The sequence below is a fragment of the Gobius niger genome, assembly GCF_951799975.1.
Source record: "Gobius niger genome assembly, chromosome: 5".
In the NCBI taxonomy this organism is placed as follows: Eukaryota; Metazoa; Chordata; class Actinopteri; order Gobiiformes; family Gobiidae; genus Gobius; species Gobius niger.
Genome location: NC_136856.1, coordinates 39,487,114 through 39,507,600, shown reverse-complemented (window position 1 = coordinate 39,507,600; position 20,487 = coordinate 39,487,114). Strand labels below are relative to the sequence as shown.

The 20,487-nt window shown below is 44.4% G+C and overlaps 2 protein-coding genes across 2 annotated transcripts in view; both read right to left on the bottom strand.

The window, feature by feature from the left end:
• Positions 1-20,487, bottom strand: part of LOC306962771 (uncharacterized protein) — a 1,040,752-nt gene that overhangs the window by 712,685 nt on the left and 307,580 nt on the right. The window lies entirely within an intron of this gene.
• LOC306963503 (uncharacterized protein) lies at positions 1,626-14,919 on the bottom strand (the record flags this gene model as incomplete). Its single annotated transcript, XM_079557077.1, has 13 exons — positions 1,626-2,491; positions 2,898-2,944; positions 3,364-3,534; positions 3,605-3,772; positions 4,630-4,791; positions 10,355-10,859; positions 11,097-11,281; positions 11,606-11,777; positions 11,919-12,143; positions 14,150-14,339; positions 14,411-14,489; positions 14,717-14,779; positions 14,846-14,919. 13 exons carry the CDS (start codon positions 14,917-14,919, stop codon positions 1,941-1,943), a joined length of 2,592 nt encoding a protein of 863 aa, XP_079413203.1. The 3' UTR covers positions 1,626-1,940.

Sequence of the window (20,487 nt, the reverse complement as noted above, 5' to 3'; positions counted from 1 at the left end):
TACTTTCAAAAACAAGTAATTACTGATTAGTTTAAAGGGACTTTACGGAGTTTAAAAATGTTAAAATGATGTGTTTTCCTCCCCCCACATGTTCCAACAATGTCCTGATTTGTAGAATGAGCCCAGACAAGCTTAATATAGAAGCTGCAGTTACACGTATGACCTGAGGTGGCAGTAGTGAGTATGAAATGGCTGATTTGCATCTAGCCCCTTGAACCTCTTAACTCCCGCCTGAACCTCAACTCATTTTTGTCATTTTTTGTCACATTTTTTGGTCATTTTTTGTCACATTTTTGTCATTTTTTGCCAAATTTTTGTCATTTTTTGTCACATTTTTGTCATTTTTTGTCACATTTTTGTCATTTTTTGTCACATTTTTGTCATTTTTTTGTCATTTTTTGTCACATTTTTGTCATTTTTTGTCACATTTTTGTCATTTTTTTGTCATTTTTTGTCACATTTTTTGTCATTTTTTTGTCAATGTTTTCTCACTTTTTTTTCACATTTCCATCATTGTTTTCGTCTCAGTTTTGTTGCTTTTTCCACAGCTTTTTCCCAGAAGCTTTTGGATTGGGGTAAAGCCAGACTGGAGAAAATGTGCTCGGTCCAGGTGGGAGTTAAGGGGTTAAAAAAAAAAAAAAGAATCAAGTGAGCCTGTGAAAGTTTGCTCCACTTATTTCATCACAGGTGAGAACGTCTTGTTTCCCACAGAACCGAAAATGGACCACAATATTCTACACTCAAAATAACGCCTGTTAATCCAGACTTTGTAGTTTTCGGAGGTGAGAAGTGAAGGGCGAGGAGGAGATGGAGGAGGGCTGTGGCTGTAGTAGGACATCACTGACACGGAGGAGATGAGGGTCAGCAGGTTGTGGATGGAGAGAAAACAGGCATCAGGCTGTAAGGAGACTCTACACTTTACTTCATGTCATTCATTCTCATAGCAGTGAGTGGGATTCTCTGCTTTGCCTGTTTCTTCCCCTTTGGAGCTCTTCTTGGTCTTTCGGTGAAACTGTGCACTGTTTGTGTTGCAGGAGAGCAGCCAGGAGCCAGAACCTCCAGCAGGACCTCAGGAGCCTCCTCAGATTTTAGACCTCGACCAATAAGAGCGAGCTTCAGACTGATGGAACAGCTCTGAATCCTGCACCAATCACACAAACAGAGCCGAATAAAACGTGCCCAGTGTCTGCTGAGCAAAGAGACGATTGGCTTTTGCTGTGGATCTTTCAGTGTTTGTTTCCTGATGTTTCTGACTCGATGGATAAAGCATTTACCCCTGAACTAGTCGAGATTCCTTTGAGCGATTCGTGTTTTAGAGAATAAGCACAAGTGGGGGGTTAGCGAGGCGTCTTTACTTTCATCACAGTGGCCTCTCTGACGCTCCAGGATGAGCTGTTTGTAGGGTTTCTGGTGGGTTTTCTCTGCTGATGGAACCATCTCTGTGATTACTTATACGTTCCATCCATAGAAAGTTCCACACGGCACCTTTAGGTTGAATCAAACTGCTTTAGCCTGTGTGAAAGAACAACATGGTCCCATAGGTTTTACACGATGTTGAACACAGTGTATGATGATGAGGAAAGATGGAGCTGACGGATCAGTAATTAAGTCAGTAATCACACAAATAATAAGAAAGTCACTTTATTGATCGAAGAACATACAGAAAAATCAATGTGCATTAATCTGAAGCGCTCGGTGTAAATGTATATGACACAATAGGGAGCAGCACATATACAAAGCCTTTGTTATTTTAGAGCAGTGGGACATTTGTGTCGTCAGGTCATTTTCCACTCTGGATCATGGAAACAAAAATGAAATCCTCTAAAAGGGAAGAAATAGTCCAAATATTTACATACAAGGATATATTTCATTGTGGCGTCATGAATCCTGTGAAGAGCAAGTTCATCTGAGGTTTAGTTCACGCTCTGATTTAAAGGAACTCAGGAAGAATCAAAGTCTGTCTGATTCAGCAGCGACACAGAGGAACCCGGGCGCTCCAGTCCAAACCCGGCAAACAGAGGCTCAGAGAAACTGGAGCTGAAGGTGCGGAGGTGGATCAGACGTCCATCAGAGGAAACCTTATAGAAGGACAGAGCTCCAGCCTCAGTGTCCAGCAGCACACCTACTGTACCTGAAGATATGCGCCTATTCAAATCTATTTCCCTTTTATTATGACACAAACACACACTGTCTCCCCTGACCCTCAGACTCCAGGACTGATCATTGTCTCCAAACCTACACTCCTCACTGTCCCCATTTCTTCTGATTCCTTTGTAACTCACTGCTATCTCCACGTCCCATCTAAGCTCCGCCTCCCAGTAGCAGCGGCCGGTCAGAGCCGTGGAGCTCAGGACCTGAGAACAGGAGCTGAACCTGTCCTGGTGAGGTGGGAACAGCTGCAGCTCCTCCACGTGGGTCACAGAGCGTTTATCCTGGGACAGTTCCAGTGTGTTGTTGGCCGTGTTCGGATCCAGAAAGACTTCACACAAATCTGAGACACAAATACACAACATCACTTCCTGTTCCTGACGACAGTGTTAAGGGTACGAGGCTACGCAGGCGCTGAACATGAGGAACTTGGATTTGTAACTGAGGGAATGCAATGTCAGCAGAGAAACAGAATAAGTGTGAAATGTTCTTTGTCCAGAACATTGAGGGTTTAGAATAAAAAGGATGTTCATCCTGTCTATAGATGAAAAACAGTTACATCTAATGATATTTGAATAGAATTGTCAAAGGAAAGTGATCTTGAAGTAAAAGTATGTGCATGGTTAAATAACTTGCATGGATGAGCTTCCTTTAGCCGCTATGGGTGAAGCCGACGCCTCCACAGTCCCTCCATTATTCACAGTCTACTGTTTACAACACACCAATGACATCACTTCCTGAATACTCACACTTCCTTAGGCCTTTAACCATCCATCGCTCTCCAGCAGGATCCAGCCTGAAACACAGTCATTCACTGAGGATTCACAGGTGACAAGTTTAGAGTCGACCAGAGCAGAGACCGAGACCAAACCAGGGAACAATCCACTGATAAACCCTCCACTTTCAGCTCGGGAGCCTTTAGGGTTTGTCAGGTGAGCTTTCAAACCATTTCCACTTTCAATGAATGAATCCACAGTCTATTCAAATCCACAGCCTGAGCAAAATAAAGTCTCCACAAGAAAAGGTCACATGCTCCAATGTTTGGTTGGACGCCTTTAGCTTTGATTACAGCACATTCACTGTGGCTTTGTTTCAATGAGCTTCTGCAATAACAAAAGGTCCAGTGTTGGATTCATGTCTGACCTTGTGTTGATGATGGGAGAGTGTGACTGCACTGAAATCCACCTCTGAGACGTGAGTGTCTGTGTTCCTCACCTGAGAGAGTCCAGGGGGCAGAGGGGGTCGTCCCGTACAGCGCTCAGGAGCTCAGCGGAGGCTCCTGGATGGTTGTAGCTCAAGTCTAACTCTCTCACAGCAGAGTGGGCGGAGCCTAGAGCTGAGGCCAGAGAAGCCCCGCCCCTCTCTGAGACTAAGCATCCGGACAGTCTGAAAACACAGCAGCTACAACATCAGTCATGACTGTGGGACACAGGAGACACTGTAGGGCCAGTCTCACCTGAGGACCTCCAGCCTGCAGGGGGCGCTCTTCAGTCCAGCACACAGTTTCTCCACTCCTGAGTCCCCGAGGTCATTGTGGCTGAGGTCCAGGTGTGTCAGACTCGAGGAGCTGAGGACTGAGGCCAGATCATCACAGCAGCCATCGGACAGTTCACAGTCAGACAAACTGAGGAGAGACAGATGTGGAGAGAAACTATTACACTAAAGCTCAGAACAGCTGGAGAAGAAGAACAATGACTTGACTGGTTGGTGCCAATAGAGCACAAGAGTTCTTATTTATTATTTTTACCATTTTAGTTTGTGAAATTTGACTTAATAATAATAATGTTCTTCTTCCACAGGTAAATGAATATAGAGACAATTCCTCACAATCTAAAATCTACTTTTCATTTTGAACAAGGAGAGAGTTCACATTTACTGATACATTTTCTGTGTTACACTTTCTGGTTTAATGTGAATAAAGTGATGCCTTATGGATTGGAGGAGGTGGACAAACTATTTCTCAGGGTGTTTGACGTTTGGAACATTAATATCAGGTCCGTCTGTCTTTTCTTTTTCATCTTTTTAATGAAGCTCATGATGATTTTTAAAGTGAAAGAGTAAAAAGTGCTGGTCCTTTTTGGAATCCTGAAGGCGCCGCATTTGGGCCCTGGGCCACAGTTCTGACTGGGCTAAATCTTCATTCTAAAGTGAACACATTAAGGCTGTACCTTGTTAATGACGCAGGTTCAAAGAGTGTGAGGTGCAGAGACAGAAGGAGGGCTGTTGTACCGCGGCTGCTGTGAGCCGTTTAAAGGACCACCCAAAATCACACGGATTTATAGAAAAACATGAAACATCCAAAACAATCTTATTAGAGCCACGCCTCCCAGTGCTTCTGTCTGAGACAAACACAGGGATTTTAGCCAAATGTGTTTTTCAAACCCTCAGCAGGTGCAGGTGAAAGGCTGCTCAGAGAAACTAATGACAAATACTATAGTTCTGTTTGATACAGTTTGACTGAGGTCTGTGTCTGAAACTCACCTGAGGGTCTGCAGCCTGCAGGGGGCGCTCTTCAGTTTATCACACAGGTCCTTCACTCCCCCGTCCCCGAGGAAGTTGTTACTGACGTCCAGGTGAGTCACAGTGGACGAGCTGACGACTGAAGCCAGAACATCACAGTAGTCGAGGTTACACCCAGATAAACTGTGGGAAAGAGAGATATTTATAACTTTAAAACAGTCCTGATAGTTTCAATTAAATACTTTATTAGATCCTGAGGGACAGAAAAAAAACACAAAAACAAAACCATAGAGTCGACAACAAAACCATTTAAATGAAATAATAAAAGAATAAATAAAACTTAAATAATGTCATAATTGATTCTAAAACATCCCTTTAATGTTAAAACCAATAACACTGGTGTGATGATAAAGGAGTTTTCTTCACGTTACTTGTCCTACACTCGGCCACAGCTGAGGCAGAGGCTTGAACTTCTGTGTGGGATCTTTTTGGCTTTATTGTTTCTGACCTGGACTTTAAATGTCCCAGATTTAATAGTGCACCAGTTATTTTTCAACACAAAGAAAACTTTAAGACTCCGTTAAACCAAACGATTGTAAAACTGTCTTTAAACTGAGTCGTCTGATCCTTTGTGTCTTTAATCATTTGGTTTTGTTTAGATTTACTGCTTTACTCTTTCATCACATTTTGGTGTATTTGCTCTGGTTTAAGTTTGAAGGTTTTGTTTTCAGACGTTCTTGTAAATATTGCTTCTGTTTGTATCTGTACTAATAAAATGAATCAATGATCAACACATGCATCGATACGCGTTTCAATAAACACCCCTCTAGATTACTCGGCACACGTTTCGAAGCCTCGACACGATCGGCACATCACTATTTGTAGCACGGTGAATCATCTACTTGATTCACCGTGCATTCATTTCAAACGAATGCACGGTGAATCAAATGAATGTTCAAACGAGTTGAACATTCATTTCAACTCGTTTGTACTGAGTCCGGTTGAGAGACGAGAGCAAAATGCCAAAACCGCCAAAAACTGAGGCGAAGCAACAGCTGGATTTGGCAGCAGAGGAGGATTATGTGAGCCTTAGTCGAGTTGGCGAATTAATGGATCAACAAAAGGATATGTTCAAGGAGCTTCTCCATCAACAACAAGAGAACTTTAAGGGATTCATAAAAATCATCGTGGAGTCTACAAACTCGCGTATGGACCTGCTAACAAGGGACATTCAGGAGCTCAAAACGAGCCTGCAGTTTACGCAAGGTGAGGTGGACAACCTCAAGGAGCAGAGCGCAAAACTCACAGAACGCAGTAGCATATTACAAGCCGATGTATACAAGGTTTGTGATAGTTTGCTTACTATGACGGATAAAATGGAGTACCTGGAGGGGCAGAGCAGGAGAAACAACTTGGTCTTCGAGGGAGTGATCGAATCGCCGGGGGAAACCTGGGCCGACGCGGAGGAGAAAGTGAAACAACTGCTAAAAGAGAAGCTCCAGCTGCAGCACACGGTGGAGGTGGAAAGGGCGCACCGCGTGGGGAAACCAGACGGCGGGGGGGGGGTCCGGCCCAGAGCCATCATCGCTAGGCTACTGCGCTGGAAGGACCGTGAAGCTATTCTGCAGAGGGCAAAACGTCTAAAGGGATCTAAAATCTTCATAAATGAAGACTACACGGACAATGTCAAAAGGAAGCGAAGAGAACTGATGCCGGAGTTGAAAGCTGCACGAGAAAGGGGAGAGATTGCCTTCTTGCGCTATGACAAGCTAATAGTTCATCCGCGCACCAGCACACCAAACCCAGTATAAACATCAGAATAATACGAATCTGGTATGTTGAATCACACCATTGCACATGGCACTTAGCACATCTATCTTAGGAAGCCCCGATTTGGAGCTCTCACTAAGGAGATTTACTGAAACAAACCTGGAGTTACAATTTTCACAATATAATTTACAGAACATTGAGGTCGACATCGACCCTGAAAATAACTTTTATATGAGATCTATCAATGACTGTCAGTATTACGCAGAGGATGTTTACAATGGAAAATTTAGGAACGTGAATGCCTTTTCTGTAATCCACTTTAATAGTCGAAGCCTTTATGCGAACTTTGACCACATCAAGAGCTACTTAAATCAGTTTTCAAAACCTTTCAATGTAATTTTAATAACAGAAACATGGATTCATGACGACAGGGAAATGGAGTTCTCTATTGAAGGTTATGAGTTTACAAGCATGAACAGAATAAATAAGCATGGTGGGGGCGTAGCTATGTTTATAGACTCAAATTATAAGTACACAGTGATTGAAAATAACACTATGGTGGTTGATGATGTCTTTGAATGCCTTACTGTCGAAATTGCAAGGGAAAAAAAGAAAAATATCATTGTAAGTTGTATTTATAGAACCCCTGGGTCTAATATAGAGGTTTTTTCTAATTGGATGGAGGAGCACTTTTCTAATTCCAATCATAAAGTCATGTTTGTGGGGGGAGATTTTAACATCGATCTGTTAAACCCAAATAACCATAAAAAGACGGACGAATTTATCAACACTTTATTCAGTATAGGTCTGTTTCCCCTAATTACCAAACCGAGTAGAATCACATCTCACAGTGCCACTTTAATTGATAATATTTTTTCCAATGAAATAGAAAGTGATACAGTCAGCGGACTAATGATAAATGATATTAGTGATCACCTTCCAGTATTTGTATTGTACAAAAATGAACGGTAAAAAAAAGGAAGAAAACTTGTATTGGTTTAGAAGAGTAAAAACAGAGATAACTATTGATGCATTTAAAAAGGATCTATTAACGCAAGACTGGAGTAATATATACTCTGAGAATGACACCAATAAGGCATATGATGAGTTTGTGCAAAAATTTCAAAAAGTATTTGACAAAAATTGCCCAGTGAAAAAATACTGTAAAAACAGAAAATGTAAAGTAAACCCATGGATGTGTAAGGGTTTGCTAAATGCATGCAAGAAAAAAAATGCACTTTACAAAAAATTTATAAATTATAGAACTAAGGAAGCTGAAGATAAATACAAGAAATATAAAAATAAACTAACAAGTATCATTAGAAAATGTAAACAGGACTATTATAATAAGTTGTTAGATAGCAACAAGAATAACATTAAAGGTCTATGGAATATCTTAAATAGTATAATTAGAAATAAACCAAGGATGATTAATTATCCACAATACTTCAAAGACGAGGATAAAACTATGAAGGATATGAATGAAGTAGTTAATACTTTCAATGAATTTTTTGTAGATGTTGGACCGAACCTTGCAGCAAAAATTGAAAATGTTGAGAACTATAACTGTGAGCTGATAGACAGAAATCCTATGTCCTTGTTCCTCAATCCTGTGGAGGAAAAGGAGATACTGGACATTGTTAGAGGGTGTAAAAATAAAACGTCGACAGATTACTATGATATGGATATGAAGACCTTAAAATCTGTCATTGAAAGCATCTCTAAGCCGTTAACACACGTCTGTAATTTATCGTTGCAAACTGGACAATTTCCTGATAATATGAAAGTAGCAAAAGTCATTCCTCTGTTCAAAGCTGGAGATAAACATCTCTTTACAAACTACAGGCCTGTTTCCCTTTTACCGCAATTTTCAAAAATCTTAGAGAAGGTTTTTAACTCTAGACTTGATAGCTTTATTGAAAGACATAACTTACTCTCTGATAATCAGTTTGGTTTTAGGAATAATCATTCAACTTCGCACGCACTCTTTGATGTAATTGAAGAAATAACAAATGCTGTAGACAACAAGAAATATGCAGTAGGGTTATTTATTGACCTGAGTAAAGCATTTGACACAATAAACTACGATATATTAATTGATAAACTAGAACGTTATGGGATTAGGGGGGTAGCTCTACAGTGGGTCACCAGTTATTTAAAAAATAGAAAACAATGTGTGAAAATAGGAGACCATCAGTCAAGTTGTCTAGAAATTGTGTGTGGCTTACCTCAAGGTTCCATTCTGGGTCCAAAATTGTTTAATATGTACATTAACGATATTAGTAAAACATCGCAGGTACTTAAATTCATTTTGTTTGCAGACGATACAAATATGTTCACAGCAGGAGACGATTTGCAACAACTGTGTCAGATTGTTAACTTGGAACTCAAGAGTGTCAATAAGTGGTTCAAACAAAACAAATTATCCTTGAATTTGAGTAAAAGCAAATTGATGATATTCGGCAACTGTGATTCTAATGCTCAGGAGGCAACTCAGATAGAGGGTGTTGTTATAGAGCAGGTGCATGAAATCAAATTCCTTGGCGTTATTATAGACGACAGAATTACTTGGAAATCGCACATTAAATATATAACTACTAAACTTTCAAGAAGCATTGCAGTAATAGCAAAAGCGAAGCACATTTTAAATATCAAAGCGCTACATACCTTATACTGTTCTCTGATTTTGCCCTATTTATACTATTGCGCTGTGGTTTGGGGTAGTACTTACAAAAACACAGTTAAACCAATAGTATTGTTGCAAAAAAGAGCTGTCAGAGTAATTCATAAAGTTGGGTTTCTGGACCACACAAATCCATTATTCTTAAAATCAAGGATCATGAAGTTTTATGACATTGTTGAGTTCCAAACTGTACAGATGCTATACAGAGCAAGGTACAAACTGTTACCAGGCCAAATACAAAGAAGGTGCCAAGAACGCACTGGTTTTTATGAATTACGTGAAGATTTAAACTTTAGGATTCAGAAACATAGCTCAACTTTGAAAAGCTTCAGCCCTACAATTAAAGGGGTGCAATTGTGGAATAATTTGGATATGGAAATGAAACAATGTCCAAACATCAACCTGTTCAAATATAAATACAAACAAAAGACTTTTGAAAAATACAGAAAAGAAGAAATTAGTTGCCATTAGAGGGAGCAATACAACCAATTTACATTGATTAATTAATGGCAGAGTGTTTGGAATTGCTTGTAACGGATGTCATTTCTATTGCTTAAAACATAATTAAGAATGAGCCCCTCCAACGGGCTCATAAACCTCATTGGTTAATGCACTTTACAGCAGACGAACAACATCTACAAAATCAGCTGTTAGGGCGGCTGGGGGCAGGTTTGTTGATGGGGAGCTACTGCCCTCTTCAACTGGCCCGCTCTACACCCGGCTTTTTAACGCACCACTCGATGTAGGGGTCACATCATACACTGTACATAATAAAATATATATAAATAATAATAATACATTAAAAATGCACATAGATTAAAATTGTGTTGAGCCTGGTAATGACAACTGGAGCAACAAGAACACGGACTATAATACGTGTATTAATGTGCCCTTATGTCATGAAAACTAGTGAACGTGGCTGATATTTGGCATTGGAAACTGAAAGAAATATATGAATGGTCGCTTTGTTACTTGCTTGTAGCAATCTTGCAGGAAATAGTAATAGTGTAATAGTGTTTGCTTCTGTTATTATGTGAATAGCTCATACAGTGGTTGTGAGTCAAAAAGCTGTTCTGAAAAGAAACAAGTTCTTCTTTTTTTGTTTTGTTTCTTTGCTATTGTTCCTTGTTGTTGTTTTGTTTACACTGATTATACTATGAGAAATGAAAAGTTCATCATTTTGAGTTGGGGGTAGGCGCTCATAAGCTTTTGCTTCAGCCTACTCCTTTTGAGCAAAATGTATGCTCAAATAAATAAATAAATAAATAAACCATATAAATGAAGTGGACTCACATGACTCTGGTGGAGGCTTTGGCCAGTGGCATCAGAGCCTTAAGAGCTTTCACTGAAGGATGGTATTTCCTCAGGTCAAACTCCTCCAGGTCTGAGTCTGAGGACAGGACGAGGAAAGCCACGGCCGACCACTCAGAAGAAGACAAGACTTTATCAGATAAACGTCCTTCTCTCAGGCTCTGCTGCACCTGCTCCACCAGACTGTGGTCGTTCAGTTCATTCAGACAGTGGAGCAGGTTCATTCTTTGTTCTGCAGATAAGCCATAATTAAGCCTCTCTTTGATGTACTCTGCTGTCTCCACGTTGGTCGGTGAACGACTCCCTGTCTGAGTCTGCAGACCCGACAGCAGACTCTGATTGGTCGACAGAGACAGACCCATGAGGAAGCGCAGGAACAAATCCAGGTGTCCATTTGGACTCTTTAAGGCCTTGATCACAGCAGACTCATAGAACTTCACTTGAGATTCTTTCTTAAACCAACGCTTGGACTCGGACATCAGGTTGACTCCAGAGTTGAAGAAAGTGAGATGGACGTGAAGAGCAGCCAGAAACTCCTGCACGCTCAGATGGATGAAGCAGAAGACCTTGTCCTGGTACAGACCTGGCTCTTCTCTAAAGACCTGTGTGAAGACTCCGGAGTACACTGAGGCGTCTGCAGCGTCCAGCCCACACTCGCTCATGTCTGACTCGTAGAAGATCAGGTTTCCTTTCTGCAGCTGCTCAAAGGCCAGTTTTCCCAAACACTCCACCATCCTCCTGGTCTCTGGACTCCAGTGAGGGTCTGTCACGGAGCGGCCGTCGTACTTGACGCTCTTGACTTTGGCCTGAACCACCAGGAAGTGGATGTACATCTCTGTCATTGTCTGAGGCAGCTGTTCTTTGACTTCAGAGTCCATCACATGGTGCAGGACTGTGGTGAGCATCCAGCTGAAGACCGGCAGGTGGCACATGATGAACAGACTTACAGATTTCTTGATGTGGGAGATCATTGCTGTGGCCTGCTGCTCGTCTCTGAACCTCTTCCTGAAATACTCTTCCTTCTGTGAGTCGCTGAACCCTCGCACCTCTGTCACCATGGAGACGCACTCAGCCGGGATCTGATTGGCCGCGGCGGGGCGTGTGGTTATCCAGAGGCGAGCGGAGGGAAGCAGGTTCCCTCTGATGAGATTCACCAGCAGCACCTCCAGAGACACGCTCTCTGTGGGGTCAGTGAGGACCCGGGTCCGGCTGAAGTCCAGAGGAAGTCTGCACTCGTCCAGACCGTCCAAGATGAAGAGCACCTGGTGATTCAATCCACAGAGGCTTTGAGTTTGACTGAAGACGTGGTGCAGCAGCTCCACCAGGCTGAACTGTCTGTCTCTGAGCACATTGAGCTGTCTGAACGTGAAGGGGAACAGCAGCTGGATGTCCTGGTTGGCTCTGCCTTCAGCCCAGTCCAGACTGAACTTCTGAGTCAGCACCGTCTTCCCCACTCCAGCCACGCCCTTCGTCAGCACTGTCCTGATCGGCCCTTGTCTCTTTGTTGTTTCTTCTGCCTGTTTGTGGTCTTTAAAGAGCTCTTCACATTTCATAGTGGTCTCTGGAGCGGCTGGTTTCCTGGACGCCGCCTCGATGTGTCTGACCTCATGCTCCTGGTTGACCTCTGCGGCCCCTCCCTCGGTGATGTGGAGCTCTGTGAAGATCTGGTTCAGGAGGGTGGGGTTTCCTGCTTTAGCGATGCCCTCAGACACACAGATGAACTTCTGCTGCAGAAACCTCCTCAGTTCATCTCTGCAGACTCTGGGACTCCCTAAGACACAAAACACATGGACATGACTCTGTGATGCTGAGTGACCCTGTGGACTGTAGAGCGGCCGCAAGTTACACAAAAACACATTTCCATCGTGAACATCATTGAGTCTAAAATATACCCTTACATATATTATTAGGTTTTATCTAGGGAGGCACCGATACCACTATTTCTAAAACCGATACGAGTACTTGGATTTAAGTACTCGCCGATACCGAATACAGAATATCGAGTACAAGGCATTTTCTTCATTCTTACTTTTTTCACAGCAGATTGGTTTGTAATGAGTTAATTTACTCATGTACATTTCCTTAAGTAAAGTCGGCGACACATTTAAGAGCAGTTATATTAGAATTGTGCTGATGCCATTTATTTATTTATTTTATTTTCATTCAATATAATTTTTTATGTTTATGTCTCTGTCCATCAGAGACAGAAAAGCCCATGTCCTAAAGCTCCCAATGCCTGAGCTTTATTCATTTATGTGTTTTTATTTAACAATAGTATTGAGATGTTACTTAAATGGTCTCTTTCCGTCTTTACTTCAGCTCCTGTAGATTGTCTCGTGTGTTTGTAGTAACTTAGCGAGTAGCTACAGCGTTTTCATTGTTCTGCTGCAGCTCATTTTCCTCAATATAAACATGCTGTATGTCTTTACTTTGGATTTTCTGAGGACTTTTTAGTCGCTGGGTTAGTTTTTCAGATGAATAAACCCCTGGGCATAAAACGGCGTCAGAATGGCCCAAACTGTTAGCCGCGAGTTAGCGACGTTAGCCTGTATGTTGTAAACACTGCAGACGCTGCAGCGAGTTAGCAACGTTAGCCTGTATGTTGTAAACACTGCAGACGTTTAGCTCTGGTTAAATCCAGCCCAGACTCTGGTTTAGAGAGCGCAGTCTGTAATAAAGTCAGCTCTATGTGGATTATTGTGTTTACACTAAACTATTCTACAGTTTGTTGCTTCTTCTCTCCTCAGCTGAGGCGCCTCGTAGCTGCGCCTCGTAGCTGCGCCTCGTAGCTGCGCCTCGTAGCCGCGCCTCGTAGCCGCGCCTCGAGGAGCGCTGGCCTCACGTCAAATGGTATCGGTTTCTGGTATCGGGACCTCATTAATGAGTACGAGTATGAGTACAAGCATGTGGTATCGGCCCGATACCCGATACTGGTATCGGTGCATCCCTAGTTTTATCTAGATTCTTCTCTTTGTACCAAATATAACATCTTGTGTGGAATCAGATTAGATTTTAGTGCAATGAATGGTTATTGTTGCAAGTAGAAGTGTCTCTTTTCGCCAGAGCCGTGGGATGATATTTTAGCTAGGGGGCGCTGAGGGACAAAATGTACCCCCAAAACGCTTTTTCTGCGCGTATTTCCTATTTATTAACCTCTTAACTCCCGCCTGAACCGAGAGGATCTTTTTCCTCACCTCATCAGATTGTTTTTCCATCATTTTTTTGTTGGGTATTCAACTCATTTTTGTCACTTTTTTGTCATTTTTTCGTGTTTTTTTTAAATCAAATATTAGTCATTTTTTGTCAAATTTTTTTTCATTTTTTCGTCAATTTTTTTAAACAATTTTTTGTCAATTTTTCATCAATTTTTCGTCATTTTTTTGTCAATGTTTTCTCACTTTTTTGTCACATTTCCATCATTGTTTTCGTCTCAGTTTTGTTATTTTCACACCTTTTTTCCAGAAGCTTTTGGATTGAGGTAAAGCCAAACTGGAGAAAATGTGCTCGGTTCTGGTGGGAGTTAAGGGGTTAATATTGCCTGCTGTTCCCAAACTATCCAACAAGGGGTGCTGCAGCCCCCTCAGCACCCTGGGTTCCCACGGCCTTGCTTTTCGAAAACAAAATCGCTCCAAGCCAACAAACCGCGGCGATGCAACACATGAACACAGGAGAATCAGGGGAAATGAGATTAAGAGACCTTGACATCAAGCCAAGCATAGATTTAATCACAATCTGATTCAATGCACAGCCCTAATAAATAACATAGACAGTTCTTACGGCTGTGCAGACGCTCGGCCAGTGGCTCCTGCTTCCTCCTCTTCAGGAAGTCCACTGTGAAGTTCAGAAAAGCCTCTGCGCTCGGGTCCTCCTCCTCATGCCCTAAGTATTCTGGGTAATCTGAGGCGAGGACCTTGTACAACCTCCTCAGCTGCTCTTGGACAAAAGTCAGGATGTCCTTCTCCAGACCCTGCAACAAACAGCACAGCTTTAAGAGCACGACACACACACATGTACCAAACATAAGGACACTGTACAGACCATGAAGATGCGGAGCAGATGAGGGTCAGAGTGCTCTGGACAGGACTCCTCTCTGGAAATAGAGTTCAGTGTGACACATCTGAGAGGGACAGGCTTCAACAGAAAACCATTCAAGCCATTTCTATAAGAGCGACAGTGACCAGACTAAACCTGTAGCCATTGTCTTCACAGTGAGCTCGCCCTCCAAGGAGAGGAGGTTTTCAAACTAGACTTTCTGTCTCACTTTTATTCTTGTCTTTTACTGGTTCCGACCTCCTCACTCAGACCTGTTTAACCACTCACACCGTATCACTGCAGAAGACTTACTCTGGGTCTTCAAATGTAGCATCAGAAAAGCAGCTCAGGCCAGAACCAGGGGTGTCCAAGTCCCTGATGAAAACAGAGGCGACAGTGAGAGAAAGTTACACTGAGAAATGGACAGAAAACTGGACAAACCTGTTGAAGTCGATGCTCAGACCTTTGGACTTCAGAGACTCACAGCTGGGTCTCAATCTGGATTTCTTTCTCATCATAAATCCAAGTTTTTCCATTTTTTTCCTGATGAAACAAAAGAAACAGATCCTAAATCATGAACCTATTGTGCATCTTTCTGCTTGAACAGTTTGTGTGGGTCAGTAGTTAGTTTGCTCTCCTGCAGCCTGAGTCATATCCTGAGACAGAAGTACACAAGTCAGACAGTTGTAATAAAGGACTTTTCCATTTAAAGTAGTCTATAAGTCTAACTGAATTACAAATATAATAGAATGCACATCATTGACCCCTGGGCCTGTATATTGATGTAACATTAAGCAACACAACACTCTCCAGCTCGTCTGAGGAAAGGCCTGGATGTCCCGAACGTCTCGCGCTCACACTTACACAAACGAACCGAGCCACGGCCGATTAGAGAAGCACGAGGAGCTGTTTACAAGTGCACATGAGCAGCAGCAGCGCAGCATAATGTGGAAGAAAAAGAAAAACAGCTGCATGAAATAATGTCTATGAGCCCCGTTGTCAAATCTGTTTCCTCCACTTTCCTTTGCATTTGACGGCAGTTTAACAAAAAGGGCTGTGGTGAAGAGAACAGTCGCTTTTAATACGAGCGATGGCGTCACATCCGTCGGCCGTGGTCGGCATTTTACATTTTCATATTTGATAAAAATGTGATAAAGATCCTATGATCGGCAAAAACAATGTCCATAAACAGGGCATTGCTCCTCTTACGCTGTAACAGATCTATAATTTTATAAAACCGAGTTAGACCTGGAGGCATCAGCTGTCGCTGACCATTCACCAAAACATCCGGCGATGATTGCGGAAGTAACAATAACAGCGATGGCTCGTATAAAGCTGAGGAATAGAGAAGTGGGCGTCGCCCTGTCCCGCTCAGCTGAGGCAGGGGGCGGAGCAGATATGCACCCGCCGCTCTGAGCCTTTCTTTGGAGTCAAACACAGCCTTCAACGCCACGAGAACAGAAGATATGACGCTCAGTTTATGTCATTCACTGCTGCTTCGGCCACTGGTTAAAGAGTAACTTAACACCAAATCCACTTTTTTTTGCTGATAAACGGTCTACATGGTTGTTGAATAGAGTTAGCTACATGTCCCAGTCAATATGTTGACATTTGGTGCAAACTTGTTCAAAATCTCACTTTTGTGTCTAAAACCGCAGGGTTAGCGCCTCTACTGGTTTCACGCAGCAACTACATTTGATATTTTGTGGTTGGAGGAGAGTGTGTCCACAGCGTCCAGAAAACGTCATCAGTTCTGCCCGTGGTTCTGCCACTGTGCCTCTGTGGCCCCGCCCACACACGCCTCCGCCTCCGTCACGTAGCAACCAGGACACGCGTCGCGCAGTCAAACCAGTAGATGGCGCCCATGCGATGCTCACACTTCGGCTGAGGTGGTGCAGAGGAATAAATCCCTTAGAAAAGCTACTGTGCGATGCTCTCTCTCTGTTCGCAGTCACTGACAGCGAGCGAGTATCTACCAGCGGCCATCTTTTATTTATTTATTTTCGTAGGATAGTTGCTACTAGTGATGCGCGGGTTGCGGGTTCCACCGTCGTCCTTACAGCAGGTTTTTGGCGTAAATATACGTCGGATTTTCATAAAACAAGCAGCGTTTTGCAGCTTGTGATCCAGAGAACGCTTTTGTGGAGCTTGTGTCTCCTATTTTCCACCGTATGTGCGACTGTGTGTGACTTCGCGTTAGGCCGACCTCTGCTCTCTTCCTCTCTCCCTCTTGCCAGCGCTCTTCGGAGGGAGAGAGAGAGAGAGAGAGAGAGAGAGCGCGCGCGCGCGAGGGGCTGACACGCCGGTGCTGTTCATACGGATCATATTTGTAACGTGTAATATTTAATGGTTGCGGGGCGGGTTGTAAAAATAGAACAACGTTGCGGGGCGGGCTGGGTCGGGTTAGAACCTGCTCCAAATGCGGGACCCGCGGGTTGAAAAAAACCCTGACCCGCGCATCACTAGTTGCTACATCAAGCAATCACAAGTCATGAGAATGTACCAACTCTCCTACGAAAAAATCAACCTTGCGCACAGTGGTGACAGCGGTAACAGCAGTCTGTCAGTCCTGTCAGATCGAGGGGCGTGGTCTGAGACTGTCAACAGAGCAGACCCCGCCCACACACTCACCCCCCTCGTCTCCCCCAAAGCCTCCGAGACCACCCCTTTCTCAGCAATTTTGACTTCTGTTTGTGGGCGGGGAAAGGCTCTGCCACGCCCGTTTAGTTGCACTTTAAACAGATTTATGTTGGTGAACTCCTGGAAGTCTACGCTCTACGCTACAACAAAGCACTGAACACGAACACGCACCAAAACACATAGATCTAAAAGCAGCCGCAGCTTTTATCTGTCAGACTAAAGCCTGAGGCCAAACCAGGTGCAGCAGCAGAGAAGCTCAGACACAGGGCGGGAGAAGCGCAGGCCTGTAAAGTCAGCCCGAGACGAGCGTGAAGCGGCCAGGGGGTCCGGGGGAGCCACCCGGTAGTTCTGATTCGCTCTGATGCACTGACAGGGCGGTGGTTCCTCTCGCTAACAGTAGTTCTGATTAGCTCTGATGCACTGACAGGGCGGTGGTTCCTCTCGCTAACAGTAGCTCTGATTAGCTCTGATGCACTGACAGGGCGGTGGTTCCTCTCGCTAACAGTAGCTCTGATTAGCTCTGATGCACTGACAGGGCGGTGGTTCCTCTCGCTAACAGTAGCTCTGATTAGCTCTGATGCACTGACAGGGCGGTGGTTCCTCTCGCTAACAGTAGCTCTGATTAGCTCTGATGCACTGACAGGGCGGTGGTTCCTCTCACTAACAGTAGTTCTGATTAGCTCTGATGCACTGACAGGGCGGTGGTTCCTCTCGCTAACAGTAGCTCTGATTAGCTCTGATGCACTGACAGGGCGGTGGTTCCTCTCGCTAACAGTAGTTCTGATTAGCTCTGATGCACTGACAGGGCGGTGGTTCCTCTCGCTAACAGTAGTTCTGATTAGCTCGGATGCACTGACAGGGCGGTGGTTCCTCTCACTAACAGTAGCTCTGATTAGCTCTGATGCACTGACTGGGCGGTGGTTCCTCTCGCTAACAGTAGTTCTGATTAGCTCTGATGCACTGACAGGGCGGTGGTTCCTCTCGCTAACAGTAGCTCTGATTAGCTCTGATGCACTGACAGGGCGGTGGTTCCTCTCACTAACAGTAGCTCTGATTAGCTCTGATGCACTGACAGGGCGGTGGTTCCTCTCGCTAACAGTAGTTCTGATTAGCTCTGATGCACTGACAGGGCGGTGGTTCCTCTCGCTAACAGTAGCTCTGATTAGCTCTGATGCACTGACAGGGCGGTGGTTCCTCTCACTAACAGTAGCTCTGATTAGCTCTGATGCACTGACAGGGCGGTGGTTCCTCTCACTAACAGTAGCTCTGATTAGCTCTGATGCACTGACAGGGCGGTGGTTCCTCTCGCTAACAGTAGTTCTGATTAGCTCTGATGCACTGACAGGGCGGTGGTTCCTCTCGCTAACAGTAGTTCTGATTAGCTCTGATGCACTGACAGGGCGGTGGTTCCTCTCACTAACAGTAGTTCTGATTAACTCTGATGCACTGACAGGGCGGTGGTTCCTCTCGCTAACAGTAGTTCTGATTAGCTCTGATGCACTGACAGGGCGGTGGTTCCTCTCGCTAACAGTAGTTCTGATTAGCTCTGATGCACTGACAGGGCGGTGGTTCCTCTCACTAACAGTAGTTCTGATTAACTCTGATGCACTGACAGGGCGGTGGTTCCTCTCGCTAACAGTAGCTCTGATTAACTCTGATGCACTGACAGGGCAGTGGTTCCTCTCGCTAACAGTAGCTCTGATTAGCTCTGATGCACTGACAGGGCAGTGGTTCCTCTCGCTAACAGTAGCTCTGATTAGCTCTGATGCACTGACAGGGCGGTGGTTCCTCTCGCTAACAGTAGCTCTGATTAGCTCTGATGCACTGACAGGGCGGTGGTTCCTCTCGCTAACAGTAGCTCTGATTAGCTCTGATGCACTGACAGGGCAGTGGTTCCTCTCGCTAACAGTAGCTCTGATTAGCTCTGATGCACTGACATTCATGTTGTTATTCTCTCCGTGATGAGTTCTTTTGTCTGGAATTGCAAGTGTTTTCACACGAGTCCCTCTTGCTCCGCGCTAAAGTTCACAGAAAGTGTGGGAATCAGCGACGCTCCGTAGTAGCACGGCGCTTTGTCTACACCCGCCTCTCTCCAAAAGCGGCGCTGATCTGGATACATGCGGGACACGGCTGATGTGCTCAGTGCTGTCTTTACACACAGGGGGGCGGGTTCGATGGATACTACCCTCACTCAGCGCTGTGATAGCTTCATTCCTCTCTATTTATTTGAAGCACATGCAACACTTGTATTTATCGAGACTAAAAATGTTATCGTCCTTCATTTTACTTATGGAGCGATAAGTCTCCGTGTATCCGTGCGTTTGCGCATACACGAGCAGCCGAGCCGCGCTCTGGCCCACCGCCTCCAAACGGGCCAAAGTCCGGAGCCGAGTCAGACTCAGCACGGTTTGATTGTGCTCACACTACACAAACTAACCCACTTGTGCTCGGTTCAGATGGACCAGTGTGAGTGCGCCAGTACACGCCAGAGTGCGGATCGTGGAGTTTTTTAATGTGCGAGCCCGGCCCTCGTCGCACAGAGCAGTGCTCGAATCCGAACCGAGCCCGTTAGGCATTTAGATATTTGTGTCTGAGTCCAACCGAGCCCGACACAATTAAAATCACAATATTTTCATAAGCCTTTGGGGCTGTGCCGTCCTGTGGCTCACGAGACGCGTCTCTCCCCTCTCTCTCCACTCCAAAGACACTGCACGCTGTAAACTTTCTGTTCTGAACATATATTAGCTGATGATTGTTCTATATTTTGCCAGACGAGTGAACAGAGAGCGTAAAGTCTCCCCTTGATCTCGGAGCGTTTGAGCCAAAACATGTGCATAGTAAAGCAGGAGAGGAGTGAGGAGCAACACCCCCCCCCCTGCTGCTGCTGCTTAGCGGTCCCTCTTATCGCCCTGATGTGTCCGAGTCTGACCGAGCCCGACGGGTTCGTACGGTCCCGTCGGACTTCGGGCGGGTTGCAGCACTCTAGTGCACGCCCACTCTCCCCAAATAAAGGTCAAGTTTCTGCCAGTCTCACATTAGAGCTGCCACTCTGCACCAGAACCATGTTACTGTGGATGGAAATAAAGACAAACCTTTTAAAGTAATCACCCCACTCTTTAGAATCATTGCTCTGCACGGACTGACAGCTCAGACCAGGAGGATCTGAGTTCCTGGTGGAAACAGAAGTGACAGTGAGAGCAAGTTACAGTGGAGGAAAGGACAAAAAACTGGACAAACCTTTTAAAGTGTTCGAACCAATCTTTAGATCTGTCACTTTGCATTGACTGACAGCTCAGACCTGGACCAGGAGGATCAGAGGTCCTGGTGGAAACAGAAGTGACAGTGGCCCTCATTTATCAAACTTGTGTACGATAAAATCAGAGCGTATGTGGGGTGTACGAAAAATGACCGCCTGTTTTGTTTTAGGATCTGAGCGCACCGTG